Source organism: Vicugna pacos, chromosome 4 (assembly GCF_048564905.1).
Source record: "Vicugna pacos chromosome 4, VicPac4, whole genome shotgun sequence".
Taxonomy (NCBI): domain Eukaryota; kingdom Metazoa; phylum Chordata; class Mammalia; order Artiodactyla; family Camelidae; genus Vicugna; species Vicugna pacos.
Window position 1 is genome coordinate 36,612,514 of NC_132990.1, and position 25,270 is coordinate 36,637,783.

The following is a 25,270-nucleotide window of genomic DNA, read 5'->3' on the forward strand; positions in this document are numbered from 1 at the left end:
ACCAGGGCCAAATCATGTTTTAATTGCTTTCTCTACTGGGACGTGATCTAGGAAATGTTACTAAAAGGAGCCTGAACAGCATGAAAACTTCACAGTGTGGCTTTCTTGTGGAGGATCCATTCCCGCAGGGCAAGTTGCACTCATGATGATCAAACAATTACTGAGTCTCCTCCTTATGCCAAGGAGGATCTGAGGCGAGGCTCTACCCAAGAAACTTGGCTAGTGGCACCAAACCAGAAGCACCATTTGATGGAGTCAACAGGATTCATGGTAGAAAAGAAGTGGATGGGAGCCCCAGGTCATATAGAATTCGTAGCCAAGATGGACCTAAAACCCAAACCTTCGAAGGCCTGTTCCACTGCTCTTCCTGTTAGTCCTTGTTGCTTTGCTTCATCTGTGTTGAATGAAATGGTGGTTTTTATGGGAAAATCAGTTAGAACTGGTGACTAGTGCCCCTCACCTCTTGCATCTACAGGTTGGCCTACTTACTTGGGTAAGTAGGTAATTAGTCAGTCCACATTTTCTTCGGGAATCTTGTTTCTTGTGCTTATCATTAGCTCATATCTGCTTTCCCACTTTCGTACTTTTATATTTCATTCTATGGCCCATCATTGGCCTGCTTGTCCTCAGAATCCCTCACTCTTCTCTTGTTCTGTATCACAGGGCAGGCATTCATACAGGATGCATTTCTTAGGCTCCCCATGTCACATGGTTTTCAGTAGGCTGGCCCCTGGGAGTCATAGACAGGGATTGGTGGGTTGAGGGGGTAAGGGAGAATCTAGCATATTTTCCCCCCTCTCTCTTTCTTGGGCAGTGTCCCCAATAGTGACTGTCTTCTCCATGCCTCCAGATATCCCCCCTCTGTCAGTAGTTCCTGCCTCTTCCAGTTAACCTTCACCAGGATGTTCTGGCCCCAGTGGATACCTCCAGCTTTTGAGGCCCCTTCCTCTTGGTGTACCTCTAGCCCTTGGTGTGCTGATGTTAATCTCTGCATTTCATCACCATCTCTTGCTTAGCTTTTCATCTCACCCATCACTTTTATAACTAATTCCAACATCTTAAATTCCCTTTCTTTAACACCTAGAATGTGTTCTGGGTTCCCTCCTGGCCCCTGACAACCCTCTTGAAGTGATAAAACATTTCAGCTGCCTTTACTGCTCGAAGTAGCTTAGATCCTGCCAAGCCCTTGAAGCATGCTGAAAATACTGAATCCCTAAACCTATCATGCAGAAGCAATGATTTAGTTGCTTAGGCGCATGGCCCGAGAACCTGAATTTTCAAAAAGCTTGCCGCTGCTTTTGATGCTCAGCACTGGGATAGAGAACAGCAGAGCCAGGCTGAGATGGAGGGGCTGGGGGTCACTGTATTTGTTCACTCACTAAGGGCTTCACTTATACAAACCAGCCTCACAGCAAAAACCTCTGCAAAATTAAAAATGACTGCACCCCATGAATGTTATAGGACACTCAATTACAAGTGTCAGAACAGCACAAGATAAATTAGAGAATGCCAAGGGATTTATTGCAGGATTAAATGAAATCATGTATGTGACAGCATCTCACACAAGAGTTGTTGCTCTATAAATGATAATGTCTTTCCTCCTCTCAAATTGAATGAAAGCATACACATGTAGAAGGCTATGAAATAGTGTAAATTATTTATTTTTTAAATTAACAGAATCCAGATACCAAATACCAGAAAGGACAGATAAGCAATCAAATAGCCAAAAAAAAAATACTCATTGTTTGACGTGTATTATTGTTAATGGAGCTGGTGTCTCAACAATCTAATCATATGACACCAAAACTTGGCTCTGTTTAATGTCAGAAATAATTTAAGAAAATAAGTTCCAACTGGGAGTCTCGTGTCAGGTTACATATTAACACGTTTCCTAAGGAGACTTGAGTCTTATCATGCCCTTACTTGGCCATTAGAAATTTTGCATTCCAGGCTCTTGCCAGAAACTATAACTTTGAGTGCTCCCTTATCCAATTCTTATCAAAACTTTGATTATGAGAAATAATACTCATAGAGCACCGCCTGAAGGATATGCAGTTTGTTCCTTCCTCAGCTCAGTAGCCTAAATATTATTCATGGTTTAACTCATCACCTCTCTGTGTAATAGCTTCTTGTCAGTTTCCCTTTACTGGGAAGGATGGATAAAAAAGGACATATCTATCCTCATGGTCTTTTTGAACTATGTGTTAACAGAGAAGACTCTCTTAGGTTTCAAGAAAGAGAAAACTACTAAGTTACCAAGACAGGAGTGTCCGACTAGCGTGAAACTACTCATCTGTAAGCCAGGAAGCAAGGAGACAGCGATAGCACATCAACAAAGATGAAAGAGAAGGACTGGGAACCATGAAACCAAAAAAGCTAGTTATATATGAGGACAAAAGAGAGACATTTCTGGACATGGAATGACACAGAACGGACCATCCATGCTGCTCCTGAGAAAACTACTTGAGAAGTGCTCCAGCCAAATGAAAATTGAATCAAAACAGAAGTGTTTGGGTAGCAGGAGATGAAGAACCAAAGAAACGATGAGCAACGAACCTTGTAAAACTTAGGGCCATGTTGAAATAAATGATGATAATGTAACCATAAACTATAAATTGTTCATTAAGAAGAGCGGTGAGAGTAAAAATATTCCATATGCCTTCTCTTGGGGATGAGGAAGAGAAGAGATGTCATGGGTTGGGCTCTCTGGAAGCAGGCACTGGGCCAGAGTTTTGGGTGCAAGATGTTTTTAGCAGTCAGTACCTGTGGCATGAGTTGAATTGTGTCCCGCAAAATGTGAAGTCCTAACCCCCAGTACCCGTTAACGGAGCGGTGAGAGTAAAAATATTCCATATGCCTTCTCTTGGGGATGAGGAAGAGAAGAGATGTCATGGGTTGGGCTCTCTGGAAGCAGGCACTGGGCCAGAGTTTTGGGTGCAAGATGTTTTTAGCAGTCAGTACCTGTGGCATGAGTTGAATTGTGTCCCGCAAAATGTGAAGTCCTAACCCCCAGTACCCGTTAACGTGACTTGTTTGGAAACTGGATCTTTACAGATGTAATCAAGTTAAAAGGAGGTCATTGGGGTGGGCACTGATCCAACATGACTGGTGTCCATATAAGAAGAAAATGCCACGTGAAGACAGAGAGACACAGGGAGATGACAGAAGCAGAAGTTGGACTGATGCAGCTGCATGCAGAGGAGCACTGAGGATCCACGGCCACCCCCAGAAGCTAGAAAGGGAAAGGAAGAATTCTGTCCAGAGCCTCAGGGGGAGAAGGGCCCTACTGACACCTTGATTTTGGGCTTTTAGCTTCCACAACTGTGAGAGGAAAAATTTCTGTCATTTAAAGTCACGCAGACTTGGAGACTAATACAACCTGTGAAGGGAGGAGGCACGCTGGGCAAGCAGAGGAAGACGTCAGGGCTTTGATGGAGGACCCACAGAGCCAGGGCCAACACAGGATGGGGGTGCTCCCTTGTCATTCAAATCACGGGCTGTGTGCAGCCCCTGGGAGGCCATGGCCTGGGGAGCGGTGGCTCTCCGCAGCAGCAGACCCTGAGAGAGCTGACAGCCGGATGTGTCTGCAGACCATGCTTATAAATGACCAGCATCCTTCCCTCCTGGGTGGCACAGCTCTGTGCCCCCCACAGTAGAGCAAAGGAAAATGGCTGGGTGGTGGGATGGCATCATTTTATTTTTTTAATACAAATATATGGACTCTTAATGTTTTAGAAATGGAAAGATAATTATCAGCAAAATATATGTGGAATAAAAACTTGCTAGGAAAAAATAGAGTTTTAAACTTTATCAATCTAGCAAAGAAGAAATGAATAAAAATAAATGCAATAACAATAAATGTAATTAAGAGAAAACAAATATAATGGAAGTATACCAAATATAGTCTTATCACAACAGAAGTGAATTTACTGAGGTCCCTTTTCAAATGACAGTCTTAGATTGGTTAAAAAACCAAAAATCCAATTTTAAGCTGTTTATCAGGAACACAGCTAAAACCAAATGAAAACAACTAAAAATTTTGAAGGTAAAGAAATGGACGAGGAGATGCCAAGCGTGAACAAATAAAAGGAAAGCAGAAGTGGGGATATTAACATCAGCTAAGATAGAACCCAAGACCAAAATTATTAAATAAGAAAAAAAGATACTTTTATAGATAAAGAGTACAATTCACAAGGACATTGTTATACACATATCCTTTGTACACTGGCTACCATAGCTATGGAAATTTTAAGGCAAAAAATGAAAAGTAGAACTACAGGAGTGTATGATTAATCTATAACCATATTAGAGGATTTTAATATTTTTTCATAATTTGACAAAGTAAGCAATGATATAAGGTGGTAATAATATAGTGCTTTTCTACTCTGTAAAAAGAAAATGCACATTTTTCTCTTGTGTCTACAGAACATTAATAAAAAAACTACTTCTATAGCCATAGGCAAAAACTTGATAAATTTGGGATTGGAGGAAAGATACTTTACTCATCCCGTAATTTGATCCTAGTGTGATAAGGTAAGAATGTGGCAATCAATAAAACATTAATAATTAAAATATAAATACTTAAAATTAAGAAACCCTCTTTTAGACAATTCCCGGGTTAAATTGAAAATCAAATCCAAAATGACAAATTATTTGGAAATTAACTAAACAGAATACTTCACGTCTAAATTTATGGGGAAATAATATATTCAGAAATACTTTATAGCCTGTTAACTTCAATACTATTTTTTAAAATACTGAAAATAAACTAAGTATTGCATCTAAGAAATTTTTCAAAAGAAAAGAAAGAGGAAGTCTGACTAATAAAAATACCTATTGAGAATATATATGCAATATGTATAATACACACATATATAATATATATGCATACTCACACACCATCAGGAATAAGGAAAAAGACGTTACTTGGATCCCAAAAGAATTAAAAGAATTCAGTAACAGACTATTATGAGCAACCTTGTAACAAAAATTTAAAAATCTAAAGGAAATTGATGGTTTTCTAACAAAATATAAATTACTAAAATTTAATTCAGAGTGAGATTATAAATTCCAAGAAATGAATAATCAAAAAATTGAGTACATATAAAAAGAAACCCTTCCAATTTTATGAAAAGTATCCATTTTTTTTAATATCAAAATGTGTTTCAGTTGGGAGAACAGTCATTTAATTTCAATTATGAAAATACTAAAAAATGGTAGCAGTTCAAATCCAAGTTAGGGTTTTTCTAGAAATACATAATTTTGCATTTTGAAATTTCTCTATGTTATATTTGACACAGCAGAATAAAGGAGAACAATTGTATGATTATGTCAACTGATGCTGAAAATGTATTTGATATAATTCAGTAGACTTTCCTAATTAAATTAAATTAGGATAAAGCAGAAAGAAGCTACTATGCTACCAAACAAGCTCATAATGGAGGATGGTGACTTCTGTAGGATTATGGCATAAAGGTCAAAAACTACTATTACTCAACTGCTATTCAGCTTTTTTTTTTTAGAAGTTTGATGGCAAATGTAGTAAGAGAAGAAACAGAAATAAGCTATATAAATATTGCCGGTAATATGATTAAGACTCTGCCTAAAATCTTTTAAAATTCTGTAAGAGGATTTGATAAAATGACTGGGTGAAAGATAATAGATGAAACCCAGTCATTTTTCTTTCTCTGAATTAATAACCAGTTAGAAATGCAAATAGAAAAATCCTTATTTAAAAGAGTGACAAACTAAAATATCTGGAAATGAATTTAGTAAGATATAAGACAAATAACGAAAAATATGGTTGTAGTAAATGATATAAAATAACATTTGAAGAAATAGGAAACTATACCCTCTTTTGAATAAGAAAATTTCAAATTCCAAAAATATTCATGCTTCCCAAATTAGTATATAAATTTAACATAATTCCAGTCAAAATTCCAATTTGGCTAGTGTTGAGGGGAGCTGGACATGTTTTCAGATCAAGCAATGTGATTTTAAAGTCCCTATAAAAATACTAATGTGAGAGTAGTACTAAAGTTGGAAGAAAAATAGTATGGGGAACTTGTAACCACAGATATCAAAGCATATTGTCATGTTACTGCATTTAAGATAACCGTATTAGCTCAGAAATCAGCAAGTAAGTCTTTGGAACAGAGAGTCCAGAATTAGGTTGAGGTATATAGGGAAACTTAATACTTGCCAAAGGAGACATGCTTATCCACTAAGGAGAAGATAGAGTATAAAGTAAATGATGTTGAGGCAGTTAGCTGTCCATCTGGGAGATGAGGTTACATTCCATTTGAAGTAAAGATCTAATGTTAAAAATGGAACTATAAAGGTATTTGAAGAAAATATAGGAGAATACATATAGAATAATGTCAGGCTTGGGAGAACTCACCCAAATAGGACAGTAAATCCATAGTCCATATAGGAAAAATTAGTAGATTTGACTGTGCCAGAATTTAAAATGTCCACCTGACAAGACACCATAAACAGAGCCAAAAGAAGAACAACAGTTTGCAGCACATATGACAGAGTTAATGTTTAATACACCAGGAGATCTTACAGATTAATTATAAAAGAAAAAAGATAAACAGCACAGTATAAAAATAAGCAAAGGACATGAACTGGAAATTAAATCACCAGTAAACCTGTGAAGAGGATAAGCCTCATTAGTGGTAAGAGAATGTAAATTAAAATGACCGAGATGTCGTTCTCTGCCCATCAGATTGGCAAACGTTTTCAAGATGGTGAACACCCAGTGCTGATTAGCGTGTCAATAAGGGTACTCGTTACGCACTGTGGGATTGATATCTCCAACCTTTTTACAGAAAGAAATGTAACAAAGTTAATACACTTAACAAGTTTGGTTCAGCTTCCAGGATTCTTTCCCACAGAAATAGAAGTATTAGAACTTTAAAGATACTTGAGTAAGGCTGTTTAGTCCTCTGGTTATGGTAGCCAAGCCTGGAAACAGTCTGCATGTTCATCCACAGGGGACTGATTGCTTAAATGAAGGTATATCCATTTTGTGGGATATGATACAGTTATTTTAAAATGAGATAGATATACAGTATATACTTGAAAAAATATCTAAAATATGCTGATAATAGTAAGTGGCAGAAATAAGTGTGTGTGTAAGCAAGTATATGGAAGGTTTTGGAAGGATATACAACAAACTGACCATTGGTTATCTCAGGGGGGAGATACTGGTGGGACCTTACTAATTTTTATTTTAAACTCTGTATTTTTAAAATTGGTTACAATATTTCTTTTGTATGAAAATATAAAGTATAGCAAAAAGGGTTTGTTGAACTGTTCTTTGAAGTTTTGTCATCTAAACAACATGAAAACCACAGTTAATTTATGACAGGGATAATATAGAAAACTTGTTCACACGTCACATCGGGTGTCTTTTATGAAGACCCACAGGATAGTTTGTTTGAGCACCTGACTTGCTTTCATCCTATGAACATTGGGCATTTAGATTACTGGTTGTTTCTTCCTCTGCTGTGGCCACTAGGAATCTCAGAGTCACCTTGGAGACTGTCCAGAGTACTGAGTGACTGTACAGGCGCCCATGGCTCACATTCTGTTCGCAGCCCACACTGCTGTCACTGTCTTGGTTCTCACCTTTATTTTCCCTTCATACACCTTCCTTCATTTTATTATTTTAGTTTTGACTAATTGCATTATGTGTATCCCTAGAACCACCCCGACCCCTTGTGGGAGATGAAGTAGAGATATGAATAAGTAATGACCAGTGATTTGTATTTTGACAGGAACCTGGGAAGGAGCACAGTCTCGGCAATGAGTAGGCCACTCATCACGACCAACTCCAGATGACTTGCCGCTTCATTTACAAAGGTAAGGAGGTGCAGGCTCTATTTTTAATTGACTCCAGCTGGCTCATTGTAAGCTCTTACTTCTTTTATATTTATTTACAGATATTCTAAATCATATATCTAGTTCATGGCCTTTAACTTTGACATTATCAAATTGAAAACAAATGAGAAGGAAATAGAAACACAGGAAATTTTGTGAATGTTGGCATGCCTAAAGTTGTAGAACCTGGGAGACGTCTACTGTGTGTAGCTAAATTTTTGACTAGCATTGGTGTTTTCCTGATGTTGAAGTAGGGCAGTCCTCACAACAGAATACTTGGAGAATATAGTAAAGTATACACCTGAGAACCCAAAGCATTCACAGTCCCATCGTCTGTAGATAATAACCAGTACTTCTGTGAATTTCTTTCCTCCTTCCTTTTATGCGTAAATAGAAACATATATGATCATAGTGTTTCTAAAAACTGTTTTTAGTCCATACTTACCTTGGCTTCCATAGCTATAAATGATGGACCTTAACTAGTGCAAAACATAGCAAGTAATTATCTCTATGACCATTTTAATAGCTATTTGCAGTTTACCAGGGCATGCACAACATCTCATTTGCCTCTCCTACATGGATGTCCTGGTGAGTAGGTGAATTGATCTGTGTGACCTTTGTTAAACATCATCCTACAGAAAAAAGTCTTTCAATTTTTTGGTCCAGGTGACATCTCATGGTTTCCCTTTAATATTATTGTCTGTTTTGTGCTGCTTAAAAGGAATTGGTTTTGTTTTTGTTTTTTTTTAATATATAAGTTTACCTACTTCTCTCTTCCTCTTTCCCACTGCCCAGTCAGGAATTATTTACAAAGCAATAAAAAAAATGCCATCTCATCATGTCCTTCATTCACGCCAGTTTGTCCACCCCTCATTAAGGTTGTATTTTCAGGCATCTTCAGAGGTTAAAAATACAACCTCTTGGAAGCTTTTTGGTTTTAAAAAACTGCAGAGGCTTAGAAGTGAAATTACTTAAGTGGCATTCTTTAGGTAGATCTTCATTCTGTTGGCTCTGTTAAACAGTGGAAGTTTGAATAAAATCCTACTCTTATTATTATTAGCACATACTAAATTTGAGTCACAAACATACACTAATGTAGAAATAGGGATCAAATATCCAGTAAATCACTATATATTCTTAAGGTGATTATGTAATTTGAGCTTTGGGGGGAGGTATGATACAGGGTTTGGTTTGTTTTTTCCCCTGAGCCTGATATTATAAAACCTTTCAGATATCCTAATTGGACTAATGTATTATTCAAAACTCACCAAAATATTATGAAGAGACTGGAAAAATAAATTATTCTTTAAATAAATTAAACAGATACAGTGTGAGAAGCAGTAGTGTATAAAATATCTGTCCTTGAAAACTCCATGTTCTAATGTGGACAGATTGAATGGAGACAAACGAAATTGAAAACCTAAGAGAATGCTTGATTTGGTGGGCAGTAATAGATCTGGTAAGGTTGACTTGCCATGGTACATGCTTTCATTTTCTTGGATGGTTTTTAGTCACAGCAAGCTCATGGCAGTCATTTAGTTCTAGTGCAGAGAAATGGCTGGCAAAATCTTAGGCTTAGCACACACTGTGTTTATTAAAAGCCCAAGATTTAAAATGTGCTTCAAAGGCTTATGAGAAAGTCAGAAGTTTTCCCCTCTATGGTGTATAGAATGCTCTTTGCAATTTAAGATAAGACCCTTAAATATCATGACTCCCTGGTTATGTAGTTATCCTCATTTACCACATAAGTATTTGGCTTTAAAAAATTAGATGAATTAGAAGTAAAATGCAAAAATCCTACTATTAAAAGATGAGAGGAACACATGTTTAAACATCTCATGTCTCCCAATGAAAAGAAATATTTTATCAAAAGCACTGGAAGAAGTCACAAAGATGGTCAGTAGTTTTAAGTATGGAAAATGTAAAACTTCTGTGTCATAATTAAAAAACAAATTAAATTCAGCAGCGTGGAAAATATTAATGTGCTTGTAAATAGACTAATACATAAAAGTCAATAAGGAAACAACTAATATTAATAACAATAATATGTGAAAATCAGTACCTAATACATTAAGACCCCACAAGATAAATGAACACAATAATAGAAAAGTCAAAAGAAGAAATACAAAGAGGTAAAACAGATACACAATGTTAACCTATGCTAATAATTTTCAAAGATGCAAATTAAAATCAAGAGGTGCTTTCTTTCATCTGCCAAATTAGCAAAGATAGTTAAAATGATAATAGTTATTGCTAAGCATGTAATGGAACCAGCTCTCGCTGCTGATAGCATGAATGAGTGTAGTCTCCTTAGAAAGAAATTTAGCAATTTCTTTAGAAATTGAGAAAGTTCAGTATGTGGTAAGACCGTTCAATTTTTTAGTGACCTAGTAGCTCTAGGAAACTAGCCCAATAAAACATTGAAGTTGGACAAAGCACAAAATCATTACTGTTGCCTTACTTCTAGAAGCAAACCCCCTGAACCACCTCAACTATCCTTCAATATTAACGTTGTTAACTAAAGTATTAACATACAATAGTGTTCACACCGTGGTGTCTCTCGCAACTAGAAAAAATCACTCTTACAATGAGATTTTTATAATCAAATGGGAAAATGCTTATTACATAAATGTTCAGTGCAAAATGTTACATTAAGATGGTATCATAATATTTTTAGTATGAGAGTTCATGGAACAAAAGGTGGAAACAAATATACCAAAATGTGAATAGTGAAGTTGCCCAAGGGCAATAGAATTGAGTAATTTTTCTGTTCTAGGTTTTTTTTTTTTTTTGGTACTTTCCAGATATTTTTCCAGGAAGCACCTATAACCAGAAGAAAAGGGTTTTTTGTTTTGTTTTTTTAAGGCTTTGCAGAAAGAAACTTAGACACATTATATGGGCTTGGGCTTCCATAGCATCTTTCTTAGAGCATACGGAGTGAAGTATGCTACCAAAATGATTTATAAATAAAGCTTTTTTTTTGAAAGATTGGAGGGACACAGAATTTTTTTTATTGTATGAGAATTCTCTTCCCTTCTTGGAGACAACAGCAATAACAACAAAAATGTAATTAACCAAAACAGATTCTCTAGTTAATATTATTAGCATGTTGTATTTCAGAGTAGAATTTCTAGATTCATATAGGTACCTTTTTCCGTTATAGATGTCGTCTGCTGCTGAAAATGGAGATGCAGCACCTGGAAAACCAAATGAGGAAAAAACCTATAAAAAGGTGAGTGAGTATGTTATTTTCTTCAGCTCAGAAAGAGGAACACTTATTACTTAGAATATTAATATCACCATAAACCTTTTCTTCCTCCAAACCATGTGTATGTAAGTTCCTGCCTGAGTTTCCTGTTTCTGTAACAAATTACTTCAAAGTTAGTGGCTTAACACAAATGAACTGTCTTACAGTCCTATCGATCACAAGTCTGACATAGTGGTCTCTCTGGGTCAAGATCCAGGTGTCTACAGGGCTGCATTCCTTTCTGGAGGCTCTAGGGAAGAGTCCATTTTCTTGTCTTTTCCAGTCTCTTGAGGGTGCCTGCATTCTCTGTAGCATGATTTCCTTACAGCTTCAAAGCCAGCAAAGGCCAGTAGGGTCTTTATCAGGCTATATCACTCTCACACTTTAAAGGATGCTTTAAACCTTTAAACATTGAGCCCTTCTGATAATCCCAAATAGTCCCTTTATTTTAAAGTCATATGATTAGCAACCTTAATTACCCTTACTCCTCATTGTCAAATAACAGCACATTCACAGATCCCAAGGATTAGGACGTGGACATCTTTGGGGGCCATTTTTCTGCCCGCCACAGTTACCAAGATTTAGAACACTGACAGAAGGTAGTTATTTGAAAACCCTTTTTATGCCTAAGAAGAAGGCCCCTATGTGTATACAGTGTTCTGTGTCCACGGTGTGAATCTTTTTTGTTGTTGTTGTGAATCTTTTAATTGACTTGCTACTTGCTATCAAAATGTTAAACATTTTCTACCTTTAAAAAGATTTTTAACGTGAAATTTCACCTCAGCCCTTTCTAAGCCTCTTAGATTCCATGTCTTAAGCCCATTTCACAAAAATCTCTTTCTAGACTTCCCAGTGTATCTTGCCTGACCACTCTGACTTCAGTAAGTTCTTGGCTCCTAGCAACCAAGCTAATGTTCAGAAGCATTAGTGGGTAATATATGTTCCCAAGCACCACTACTCCTGATTTTAAATTGACTGTACATTTTAGCTTTTAAATGACCTTGCCCTCCTTCTCTCTTGAGAGTAGGAGGTTTGTGTACTAAAGGTTTTTTTATACCTTAACATTTCCTTTTGCCTTTTACTCTTTAAAGTACATGAGTTATGTGATCTGCCCACAGATTCAGGTCATGGAACTAACGTGATATAGTTCCTGGTCCATTTTCATGTGGGGTAATATCCCCTTTTCCCTGGGGTATCTTTTCTTCTGCCTTTCTACTCAGCCAAACTTAGAAGTGTACACAGGGAGGTTGACATCCAAAGTGGTGATGTGGTTAGGGAAAAGTAGGGGGAAGATCAAGAGCTCACCAGTGTCATGTTATAGTTTATCAAATTTGTGAATCTTGACACAGACAACAATACATTGTTATTTACTTTTCGGGACAGGTGGAAAACCAAATCTTGTCTCATTTACCAAGTCTCTTTATAAATTCAGTCAGACATGAGACCAACACAGAGAGGATCCAACTGCCTGCCTGTCATGACTTCAGATCAGTTTCAGGCAGTTTCTCAGTAAGCATCAAGAAGCACTGCAGTTCTTGACTGAGTTCTGATTCACAGGAGCTCTTTAGTGACACAAAAGTAATAGAAAGAATGTGGCAGTGAGATCTTAGAGTTTGCTAAGTGTGTCTTGCCTAAAAATTAGTACAGTAGATTTTCAATAATATTTTGGGTATAATTCTATGATGAATTTCTCTAGCAGGAAATTTGACTCAGCAATGTTGGGAAGATTATAAAACTAAAAATCACATTCTAAGATGTAAGTAATTATTAAATAAGAAGAAAATGCAGAGACCTTAAAAGAACAAAAAAATAATTTTTAAAAATGTATGATGGCAAAGGGACCTTTTTAATGACCCATGATTATAAAAGGGAAGTTAGCAATGGAGGAGGAGGTATGTAGTCTCTGTAAGATGAGCACCAAAAACGGCCCAGTGCCTAGAGCTTTAGCTCTCAGGTAATACGATGTTGCTATGCAAAGCAAGAAGGGATCACTTAGAGTGTTGCTTTGCTAACAGTTTAACAGCTCAGCCGAACCATTTAAGTTAATTCTTCTCCATTAAGGAAAAGGTCTTTAAACTGGAGGTGTTAATGGTGGAGTTAGGTGATAATAAGAGTTACATTAGCTACTGCAAATGTGTTCGTCTCTAGGCGCAGATGAAATGTTTCACAGGTGAAAGAACTTGAGGCTAGACTAGGGAAGCCACTGAGGATGAGCTCTGAAAAATGGGCAAAATGGAAGAGGCCTCAAAGGCAGGAGATAAGCAAATATCACCCCTATTTTCAAAAAGGAGGAAAAGGTACATTTTGGAAGCCAGATGTAAGTGAGACTATTCCTCAGCATAATTTGAGCATGGATTAGCAAACATACGGCTTATGTACGGTTAGAAAAGAAATGTGTGTCTATTACAAACCTGCAGAGGTTCATAAAGATATAATTTGACAAATTAACTATATTTCCTATTATGAAAGAATCTTTAAATTAGTTGCAGATAAGGAGAATTTTTAAGTGTAATGAATCTTGATTTAAAGGTAACTAGAACATTCTTGTGGTGTCCTTGCAGATAAGGTGAAGTATGGATTAAAAAAAATTTTTTAATTGAAGTATAGTCAGTTACAATGTGTCAGTCTCTGGTGTATAGAATAATATCCCAGTCATATATGTACATACATATATTCTTTTTCATTAAAGATTATTACAAGATATTGAATATAGTTCCCTGTGCTATACAGAAGAAATTTGGTATTTGTATCTATTTTTATATATAGCAGTTAATATTTGCAGATCTCAAACTCCCAAATTTATCCCTTCCCACCCACTTCCCCCCAGTAACCATAAGATTGTTTACTGTATCTGCGAATCTGTTTCTGTTTTGTAGATGAGTTTTATTAGTGTCTTTTTTCTTTTTTAGATTCCACATATGAGTGATACATGGTATTTTTCTTTCTCTTTCTGGCTTACTTCACTTAGAATTATGATCTCTAGGTCCATCCATGTTGCTGCACGTGGCATTATTTTATTCTTTTTATGGCTGAGTAATATTCCATAGTATAAATATACCTTAACTTCTTTATTCAGTCCTCTGTCAATGGACATTTAGGTTTTTTCCATGTCTTGGCTATTGTGTATAGTGCTGCTATGAACACTGTGGTGTGGATTAAGTATTATGATTAGTGGGGCAGAAATAAATTTAGAGTTTGGGACTAGCAGATATGAACTACTATATACAAAATAGATAAACAATAAAGTCCTGCTATATAACACAGGGAACTAGATTCAGTAGCTCTTAATAACCTATAATGAAAAAGAACATGAAAAAGGAGATAGATATATATATATATATATAACTGAATTACTGTTCTGTACACCAGAAACTAACACAACATTGTAAATCAACTATACTTCAATAAAAAATAATAAAACAAATAAGTAAATATTATGATTAGTGGATTTGTACCTGGTTAGACTAATGTTCCCAAAGAAGAGAAATAGTGCTCCTTATTCGCTTAGTCTCTACCACCCCGGTGCATGAGTTGACCCTGTGTGGCTTTAATATTTTTTACCCATGATTTTAATGAAGACGTAAAATACTTTGCAAGTGGGGGAGCAACAGAAAACTGGGAATAACAGACTAGCTGGGTGTCATCAAGACCACCGTGCATTTCATTAACTCATGTCCTTTTTACAAATATCTTAAAATTAAATTTCTTTAGCGGTCCTGAAGCCCTGACCTTGGGGTATGCTTCTTTTTAATAAGGAGTTAGATGACCCACTGGATTTTGCCTGTGCCTGTGACGGAAGCCATTCCAGGTTAAGAACCCCCGATTTAGAATGCTAGGCGTGAGAAGGATATCAGAGTTCATAAGGAACTTAAACGGTTGAGTAGGAGAGCCAAGACATGAAAACAATTTTAGTACATAGTGGTCTATAATAAAGGGTTCAAAAGAAGAGAGATCAGTATGGGTTAGAGTTAACGAGCGGGTTTAGGCTTTCTGTATCAAGATTCATTGGGCAGCTGCCAGCAACACTCAGCATCATGAGCTCTGTGATGTCCACGTGTTTTTAGGGAACACTCAGAGTTCATGGGACTATGTTATGCTCTCTGAGTCTCATTTATTTGCATGTGATTATTTAAGCTGGCTGCTTTTTGTTCCTCCAGTTGACCATTTTCTTAATCCATTGTCAGTTGCTTGACAAGCCCAGGAAGGATAGCAAAAATCAGTTGGTGAGGTTAATGTCTTCAGCTAATGGCTGAAATAAGAATTTTGATTTTAGCTGCTTAACACAAAGATACTGCCCATGGAGACAAGCAAGGGATGCCTGGCTTTGTTTACAGAGAGCAGTATTGCCATTCTCAGTTCCTTTATTAGGTGTCTTCTGAGAGAGTTGTAAGTGCAAAAGCCTCCAGGGGCCAGGCAGGTAACGAGGGAGTGAAAGAACCAGGGGGAGGCAGTAAGCAGTAAAATACACTCCTTCTTTAGAACGGGCAACTGGCCCTCAGTGCCGCTAATAGAGCTATGCATGAACGCTCCCCTAGGGTTGCCAGGTAACTGATTCTCCAAGAAACCAAAAATGTGGATTCTGATGTGAAATCTCCCGACTGTTAAAGATTGGAAACTGATTCAAAATTTTTAAAAACCACATTCTGGAAAAAGCAACACACTGATTCAGTCATATCTGGCCCTCCCATGGTGGCCAGTTTGCAACCTCTGCACTGTTTGGGTAGAGAAGTGAGTTAAGAGAGGAAGATGCAAAAGACATGCATGTCAGGCCTGGTTCCTGCTTCCTAAACCCATGCAGTTTGTTTTAGAGAAAAAATATACAGGAGGTCCATATGAAAAAAATTAAAAAACAACTCAAATCGGTCTTAAGTGCTGAGACAAGTAGCATTTCAATTTCACTTAATCCTCTAGCAAGTTTTGACAAGCCCAAAGCTCATTACAGTCTTCTGGGGGAAAGTCCTTTTCTTGGATAAAAGTTTCCTAGTCATCTCATTGCTTTTTGTCATGGCAGAAAATCTCACTCATTAGGCAACTGTGCATTCATTGACTTACCTACTCATTGGCCTTAATGATGGGAACCCAGTGAGCTCAGGCACAGAGTCAGGGATGAACATGTGTTGTTGGAGGGACGGGAGAGTCTGGCCTAGACAAAGCTAAGTGTCAGTGTTTGGGGAAAGCAGAGGCAATTGTGGAACTGTAGGCTGACTCAAAGTGACAGCTACCTTTGGGTGCTGATTTGAGGAGTTTGGATTTCATATTCCAGGCCAGCACTGTCCATTAGAACTTCTGGCGATGATGGAAATGTTTTATAATCTGTACTTATACAGGAGCTACCAGCTGGGTGTGACTATTGAGCATTTGAAATGTGGCCCATGTGTCTGAGCAGTGAATTTTGTATTTTAATTTTCATTAAATGTAAACAAGCACACGTGGCTAAGGGCTGCCACGTTGGACAACGCAGTTCTAGGCAGTGAGGTACCATGATACTGGTCCAGAGATGAGTGGCATGAGATGACAGTACAAAGCACAGTGAAAACCTGAAAGTTTTAAATTCTTTTTCATTAAAGGTTATTACAAGATATTGAATATAGTTCCCTGTGCTAGACAAAGAAACTTGGGTTTTTTAAATCTATTTTTATATATGGTGGCTAGCATTTGCAAATCTTAAACTCCCAAATCTATCCCTTCCCACCCACTTTCCCCTGGTAACCGTAAGATTGCTTACTATGTCTCGGAGTCTGTTTCTGTATTGTGGATGAGTTCATTAGTGTCCTCTTTTTCTCTTTTTTTTTTTAGATTCCATGTATGAGTGATATATAGTATTTTTCTTTCTTTCTGGCTTACTTCTCTTAGAATGGTGATTTCTGGTTCCTTCCAGGTTGCTGCACATGGCATTATTTTATTCTTTTTTTATAACTGAGTAGTATTTCATTGTATAATACACCACAACTTCTTTATCCAGTCATCTGTTGATGGACATTTACGCTGCTTCCATATCTTGGCTATTGTATATAGTGCTGCTGTGAACACTGGGGTGCATGTATCTTTTTGAATTAGAGATTCCTCTGGATATATGCCCAGGAGTAGGATTGCTGGGTCACATAGTAAGTCTATTTTTAGTTTTTTAAGGAATCTCTATACTGTTTTCCATAATGGCTGCACCAAACTATATTCCCTCCAGCAGGGTAGGAGGGCTCCCTTTTCTCCACACCCGCTCCAGTGTTTATCAATTGTGGACTTTTTAATGATGGCCATTCTGACTGATGTGAGGTGATACAAGAAGAGGTATTTTTTTAACAAGGCAGTAACCTAGAAGGAAGCAGAAAGCAGGACAGCATTTCACTGTATGAATGGTTTAAAATTGGATAAAATACTGGTGCCAGAGGTCTGAGTTTTCTCTCTCTTGTATATGAAAACATGGCCCACCCCCTCTTCCCCCACACTTCTAGAACAGACATGTCAGCATGGTTTAATAGTTTGTCCCAGGTCACCCAGCAGTTCTTTGTCAGGAAGGTGATTAAAAGCTCGAGCCATATGACATCCTAATTTTGTGACTTGTCCATCAGAATTGATTGGTGTTTCCCAGCAGACTGGTGTGGAAAACTTTTAATGCCACTATTTTCTTTTCTTCCCCTCTCACCTCTCCTTCCAAAAGTTGTCATTTCAGGACTGTCGCCCCTCCCTCCTCTACTTCTCCTTCCATCCTGGGCCTGCCCACTACAGGCCCTGACTAGGAGATTCTGGTTATGATGACTACCACGGGCTGCTGTAGTGCTGGAGGGCCCACCTTTGGCACCAACACTCCAACTTCAGGTGTGCCCTGAATCTCATTAACTGGTTTCTACCATGGAGGCCACACTTGATGACAGCACTCAGAATGATCTAGTAGGAAACTGACCAGCCTAGGACACAGTCAGGGTCCTCACTCAAGTTCCCTAGTTTATTTTTTTTTTCTCATTTTGTTTTGTTTTTAAGACCTTGGTTGCCATGTAAATCCATTGTCTCAGCCAGTGTCCCTATCAGCAGAGGCAGGCAATGATGAGTTGGGAGGAACAATGCTTGACTCTTACCACATTGATAGGAAAGATGTCCTTTATGACTTTTTAAACATGAGTAAAGTAATGGCTCGGTGATACTTTGATCTAAGAGGAAGTATTTCTTTAAATACAAGGTCATTTATGAAACATTTCTGGGAAGACACACAGGCAACTGTCAACATTGGCTGCCTCTGGGGAGAACTGGGTGGTGGGAATCTTGAGTTGAGGGAAGCTTTTCTGTATATACATTTTATGCATATTTAATTTTGAACCATATGAATGTTTTACCTATTCAAAAATTGAATAAATAACATTTTAAGATAGGAGGAAGTAGGGGAGGAGGTTGGCATGTGTCCCAAGCTTTGACCACTCTTCCTTTCCTTCAGTCTTCTAGAAAGCCGCCACTTTCAGAAATAAGACCCTTGCTTTCCGCCTTGGTGGAACAACACTCTGTAGCTTAACAGAGACATCTTAGTCTTTGTATTGAGCAGCTATTGTCATCAGTAGCAACTACGTTGGTCTGTAGGAAGAGTGATCCTTTGGCATTCCTAATTCACCTTTATCCAAAACACCCTAACCTAGTGGTTCTCAACCAGTGCTCAGGGAACATTTGGCAACATCTGGGTACATTTTGGTTGTCACGACTTGGGGGTTGGTGCTATTGGCATCTACGAGGTACAGGGCAGCAGTGCTGTGTCCTACAGTGCCCAGGGCAGAGCCCACAACAAAGAATTATCAAAATGTTAGCTGTAACAAGGTTTTTCAGCCAAACCTAAGTACCCTGTTGAGTGGAGGGTAGATGGTGAGTCCAGTTCTTTCAGATACTAGTTGTGCAATCTTAGGCATTTTCCCTAATTGATCTGAATCTTAATTTTTCTCATTGACAAAATGTAGTTAATACCTACCTTGACCAGCTCACAGCGCTGTGAGTATCAAACGACCTAACGGATGTAAACACATCCTGGAAAAGTAGAATACCAATTGAGTAAGTCACTGTAGTATTAGCAAAACCAAGATCCCTCAGCCTCTGATTTCCAGTTAGATTAGTTCTGTTAATTGCTTCCCCCAGTGCTGGGATCATGAAGGGACCCGTCACTTAGCATCCTGGAGCGGGCTCTGGTCTGGCCTGGGCATTGGACAGTAGATGGTGAGGGCTGGAGCAAGACATTCTTCCCTTTCCAACAGCAGTAGCTTTGAAAGTAAGAGAGAAAGATATGCTTCTACTGATGGGCCGCCTTTATGCTTTTAAAATTCAGCAGCAAAGAGATGAGGTGCATTGTTGAGAGAAGGGGAGTTTTTCAATAATCTCATTTGATTTAGAGGTATGTATCATCATATACCATTGCCACCCACCCCTTTGGACAGATCTTCCCTCCAAATTCCTAAGATTCTGTAGAGGACTACCTGTGCATCTTCTTCTTCCTTGAAAAGTCCTAAAGCAAGTGATTTCAAATTTGCCTTTATGACTTACAAGCAAGAAGTGGCAGGTAATTAACCACAGACAGTCAGCAGCTTCTGAATAAGAGAAGCCAACCCTCTCCCCTCCACCCCCGAGTGTTTCCCTGAACTGCTCATTTCTAAGCGACCTCTTTAAGCATTCACTTCGGAGGGAGCATCTGTATGTTAAGTCACCCAGGTTTACTACGCTTCTGCATTCTGGTTAACCCATGGAAACCCCTCAAAACAAACACTGACTCTATGGGATAAAATTCTACACCTCGAACTTGCTGCATAGCTTCCTTCGGGGCAGCAGCAACCACTGTATCGTTGCATTTGGTGTTCCCAGTGGGCTGGGAGGCTGGGGTTCCCAGTCTTTGCAGCCAGTGGAGCTGTAGCTCCTGCTCTCAGGACACAATGGGGCTTTTATTTTCAAGTTAAAAGAGTTAATATCTGCAGGCGATCTGCACACATCCCTGCACAGCTTGGCCAGCAGGGTTCTGATCTGGTCAGCGGGCTCTTGTCCCAGTGCTTAGGGCTTGACCATTTTTCTCACTAGCCACCCAAGTTCCCTTGCCTGGATGCTTAACAAGGATTTTTAAAGATGGCTCTAGAAATTTTAAATTCTGGAATTCTTCATTCTGCATTCTCAAAAAGAAGACAGGCAATGTATGTTACATTCTAGGCTTATATCTACTTCACAGACACTAATAGGTTATATGCCATGTGCTCATTCAGAATTTTGGATGTTTTATGAAGTTGAAATCATTGGTTGCTGGGAGAGTTTTACTTATCAAATTTCATTGGGTTTATTATAGCAGAGACCTATTAATTCAGCGAATTAAAGTGTAATTATTACTAATTAGAAGAATTTTAAAAGCTATGCTAGTATTAAGAGCTAACATTTACTAAGTGCTTAGCACGTGCCCACCACCATTCTAAGCACTTTAGAGTTATTAGTTCATTTACTCTTATAACAACCCTATGAGATAGTACTCTTATTCCCATTTTAAAGATGGGAAAACTGAGGCATAGAGAGATTGACTAACCTGCTCCAGAGCACACAACAAGTAAGTGGCAGAGTAAGGCTGGGATTTTAACCCCGAGTGTCTCTCTCTAAGGTTTGTTGGACCCTAGCTAGTACTCTCTCTTCTGAACACTGTGGTGCCTATGACATTAAAATGGAAAATTCTCAATTATCTGGTAGAATATTAGAGGGTAGCAGCGCAGATAAACCTAGCCATCTTTCAAACTGGAGATATGAACAGAACTCAACAATTTTAAAGCATGATTTCCCTAATTCAGTGGTTCAAAAGCCGGCTTTCCTCTTCCAAAGTGTCTCATTGAGTATAGAATCTGAACTGTAACCTCAAGAATACTTTTTTCTAGCAAGTGCATAGTGATTCTGAAATGAAAAACAAATCGATCCTTTAGGGGCACAGTGCAGAACACTGGAAATAAAATGACAAATTCATCATTTCAAGAATCATTCTTGACCACAGAACCTAGGTTGGCAGTGAAGGATGAGATCTGCTTGGAGAGGGTGACATATTTTGAGCTGTCACATTAGGAGAATATATTTTAAAAGCTAACGGTTTGGTAGACTGTCACAGGAGGAGTAATATAACTCACTAATAATCTGCTTAATAGCTAAAAAGATCCGATAAAGGAAGCATTGGGTCAAAGGGTGACTACTTGGGGGGTTAGTTGCTCCTTTTGGAATCAAGTCCCCCTACCCTGGGTGGCACACCTGTGTTTTCTGGCGAGTTCAGTTCTGAGACTTTTGTTCTTCTATGAAAGGAAGATGAGGCGGCTCACCCTGTGAACAGAAGCCATCGCCCTGAGACACAGCCCATCCCTAAGGAGAGAAGAAAAAGAGGGTGGTCGTGGTCTCTGGGGACTGTAATACCAAGATTCTCTGTCCTCCTGAATCTGTTTTGCTCAGTTCCTGATACATAAATACACGTAGACACCCAGGTATAAAAGTTGGGTCCACTTATAAGGAATATAAAGAATTGGGTTCAATCATAGGGTCTAACCTTGCTTATTTCCTAGTGGAGACAAGATGAACTGTGCTTACGTTTAGGCTGGTTCTTTCTCCTCATCCAAGATGTACTGCCATCGACTTTGCATTATGAATCAGGGGCATTTGGTTTTTGAGTACAGAGCTGAAATACAGGCTGTCTAGGTGACCTTCTCATTCTCCTGACTTAAGTTTTCCTACTGTAGCTTTGTCATTTTTTTAGAGTGTAGTCAGTGCCTGGGCTATCAGACGTACACTTGGTTGCACGTCCATATGTTCACTCATTTATTCAGTTGACAGCTATTTATTTAGCTTGGCACTGAGCTAGGCCTTGGAGGTAGGACAGAGGCCAAGACAGACGTAATCTCTGCCCTAATCGTGCTTTCATTGTTGTGGGAAAAACAGACCAGAAAAAGTCAACATGATAAAATTATTACTACCTTTAAAAGTATTCTGAAGAAAATAAACAGGCTTGGGTGCTGACTTTTAGACAAGGTATTCAGGGGAGCCTAAGGAGGTGACACAGAGTTGGGGTCACAAGCTTGAGAAGGAGCCAGCTAACAGAAGAGTGGAAATGAGAACATCCTTGATAGAACAGCATCTGCTGAGCCCTGGAGGCAGGAAGGAGTGAGGTGACACCTTGAAGGAACTGAAGGGGAGTCCAGTGTGACGGAGGGTACCGAGCATGGAAGAGAGATGCAGAGTGAATTGAGAGCAGTGGCTTTTGTCCTCCAGGGTCATTAGATGATGCTGTCACAACAAGGGGGAGGAGGCACCTCTGGCGTCTGGCAGCTAGAGCCCAGGGATGCTGCTACACATCCTACAATGTACAGGACAGTCCCCAAAACGAACTGTCTGGCCCCAAACGGCAATAATGCTAACTTGAGAAATCTTGGGTGTAAATAGGTGGTGGCCCAAGCTAAGGTGGTAGATGAGGAAGAGGAAGAAGGAAGGGAAACAAGTTCAAGGTAGATTTCAGGGTTAATATGGACTGGACATGGGTTCATGAGGGGGTGAGGGCGTGACAGGAATGACAGGTGAGCCCAGGATCTAACTTGAACACCTGGGTGGATGTGGTGGCCATTTATAGAGATGGAAAGGAACAATGTGGAAACGTATTTTTAAGGGAAAATCATGTCCTCCAATTTGGACATGCTAGTTTGAGGGTGGGTCTGTGAGCCATTGAAGGAGAGAATCAAGTAGGTAGCTGGAAGTGTGGAATTGGAGTGCAGGGGAAGGGTCCAGGATCAGCTTCAGTTAGTCCAGGTGTAGATCCACAGAAATTGGTGAGCTAGACAGAGAAGAGGGGCCCCAGGACTAAAGAAAACCCATGTGTTGGTATTACCTCCTAATAACCGCCGCTGGAGAGTTAGATTCCTAAGATAAACAAAGCTGGCCAAGTCATTCCCTCCTACTCTTCATTGGCCTTGTTACCTGCAGGAAGCCCACACCCCAGGGCACAGCACATGAATCCTTTGTAGTCCATTCCCCACCGGGCAGGTCTTACTCCATCTCCCGCTGACATCTTCAGCACACACCTGACTTCAGCCCCACTGAATGTGTCCGTCCCTGGTCCTCTCTGCCCATGCTGTTCATATGGTATGCTGAACATCTTCATTCCAGAAACAACTCTGTCACAGCCCTTCCCCAGGCTCCCACACGGTGACTGGTAGTCACTGCTTCCCAGGCCTCCCTCAGTGCCCTGCACTTGCCTCTATCATATCATGGATGACTTTGTTTTGTAATAATTGTTTGCAGTTATGTCCTGCCGGCTGCACTGAGAGCTGGAGAGCCTGGGCCTTGCCCAATTATCTTGACATCTGTAGGGCCCCACACCGTGCCTGACACATAGCGTTCAAGAGATGTATCGCTTTTTTCTTCTGAATTCTAAGATTGTTATAGACTTTCCAGAGAGATGTGTTCTTGAGCCTACAGCTCCAAGTCTGCAATTAGAGGTGAGGTGTGTGGAGTGGGAGGGAGGTGACAAAGAAGGGGATGGAATTTGAGGTTTGAATGTTCAAATTGTACGAAGCCCACTTTGAAAGAGTTCCACTTGGCTCTGTTCAGTTCCTTTGGCTTTTTCTGTTTAGAGATGATAGTGGTCACCTGTATTGTGGGTCACTGTATGGGTGTCTGAAAGTTGGCTGTTAATGACATGGCATCCTCATGTCCCTTGTCTACACTCTACAGATGGTTTATGAGCAGCCACTTACGGAAGAGCTTCAGCAATGATTTTTTTTTATTGAAATATAGTTAGTTGATTTACAATGTTGTGTTACTTTCTGATGTACAGAATGGTGATTCAGTTACACATACATATATATATATTCTTTTCCATATTCTTTTTCATTATAGATCATTACAACCTACTGAGTATAGTTCCCTGTGCTATATAATATGACCTTGTTGTTTATCTGTTTTATGTATAGTAGTATATATCAGCTGATCCCAAACTCTGAATTTATCCCTCCCCACCTCTTTCCTCTTTGGTAACGATAAGTTTGTTTTCTATGTCTGTGAGTCTCTTCCTGTTTTGTAAGTTCATTGTGTCATTCTTTTAGATTCTGCATGTAAGTGGTGTATGATATTTGTTTTTGTCTGACTTACTTCACTTAGTATGGTAATCTCTAGGTCCATCCAGGTTGCTGCAGATGGCATTATTTTATTCTTTTTATGGCTGAGTAGTATTCCTTTGTAGCAATACACCACAGCTTCTTTGTCTACTCATCTGTCGATGGACATTTAGGTTGCTTCCATGTCTTAGCTATTGTAAATAGTGCTGCTGTGAACATTGGGGTACATGTATCTTTTCGAACTGGAATTTTCTCTGGCTACATGCCCAGGAGTGGGATTTCTGGATCATGCAGTAACTATTTTAAAAGGTGTTCTTTTCCCCACTCTGCCACATAAGGTTCTATTCTTTGCAACCGTTGGTCCAATAAAAGGTTGCCCCTAGAGAGCTGCCTGTAATGTTCAGGGGAGATCAGGTTTTGGGGTTGGTTGGCAGCCCATTTCTCTAGCACAGCAGCATAGTAAACACCCTTTTTTTTTTGGTGACATAAAAGAAACAGGATTGATGATTTTTCAGGGTCTTTCAAAAAGAGTGAGAGGAAATAATAACTTTGCAATTTTAAAAGCAGCTACATCCGTCGCAAAATCGTGGAGGAGTGCAGACTTTAACGCTGCCCTCAGGATCCAAAGACAGGTGGCAATAAGAGCACTTCTCCCCTGCCTTCCCCACCAGCAGTGGGTGTGAAGGGAGTGTGGCCAGGGCAGTCAGGCTCCTCTGCTCTTTATGAAGTCAGCCTCGTGCCAGACAGTTAATGTCTGAACATAGCAGTACCATAGTATGGTTTGAATGTTAGATCTGAGGATGTATGAGAAGGCCCTTGGAAGATGGTAGTTGGCTGTACAGGTATCAGATCTCTACTATTGTTGCCGGATCCCCACTCACCCACAATGGAACTTAAGCCCCATGAGGACGAGGACTTGGCAGACTGGGTAAAACTCAGTACTTAGTGAAGGAACGGATATTACTCCCACCTTCTCCATACTGGGACACTGCTCAGATTTGGAACCCAACATAGCTTGAGACCCTTTCCTCTCCTGGTGGCAGTTCCTACTATTGACAGATTGTTT

The 25,270-nt window shown here is 39.2% G+C and overlaps 1 protein-coding gene and 1 long non-coding RNA gene across 14 annotated transcripts in view; one reads left to right on the forward strand and one right to left on the reverse strand.

The window, feature by feature from the left end:
* On the reverse strand, window positions 1-23,298 carry LOC140696048 (uncharacterized). 5 transcript variants are annotated; one of them, XR_012072001.1, is made up of 5 exons: window positions 23,170-23,298; window positions 21,359-21,466; window positions 19,077-19,132; window positions 11,036-11,084; window positions 1-730 (listed from the first exon to the last, which is right to left on the reverse strand). It is a non-coding gene; the product is annotated as an uncharacterized lncRNA (long non-coding RNA). The 5 variants fall into 5 exon arrangements; XR_012072000.1 differs by lacking the exon at window positions 19,077-19,132; XR_012071998.1 differs by lacking the exon at window positions 1-730 and having other exon boundaries at window positions 10,980-11,084.
* The window catches only part of PIP5K1B (phosphatidylinositol-4-phosphate 5-kinase type 1 beta), a 404,141-nt gene that overhangs the window by 221,166 nt on the left and 157,705 nt on the right, over window positions 1-25,270 (forward strand). For 7 of the 9 annotated variants that reach the window (XM_072959563.1, XM_072959562.1, XM_015250318.3 and 4 more), the window contains 2 exons: window positions 7,785-7,869; window positions 11,051-11,119. In XM_072959563.1, coding sequence (XP_072815664.1) covers window positions 11,051-11,119 — 69 coding nt within the window. In that variant the 5' untranslated portion in view covers window positions 7,785-7,869. Of the gene's footprint in view, window positions 1-7,561; window positions 7,628-7,784; window positions 7,870-11,050; window positions 11,120-23,457; window positions 23,587-25,270 lie in introns of those variants that run through there. The other 2 variants (XM_072959567.1, XM_072959561.1) reach the window with 2 other exon arrangements.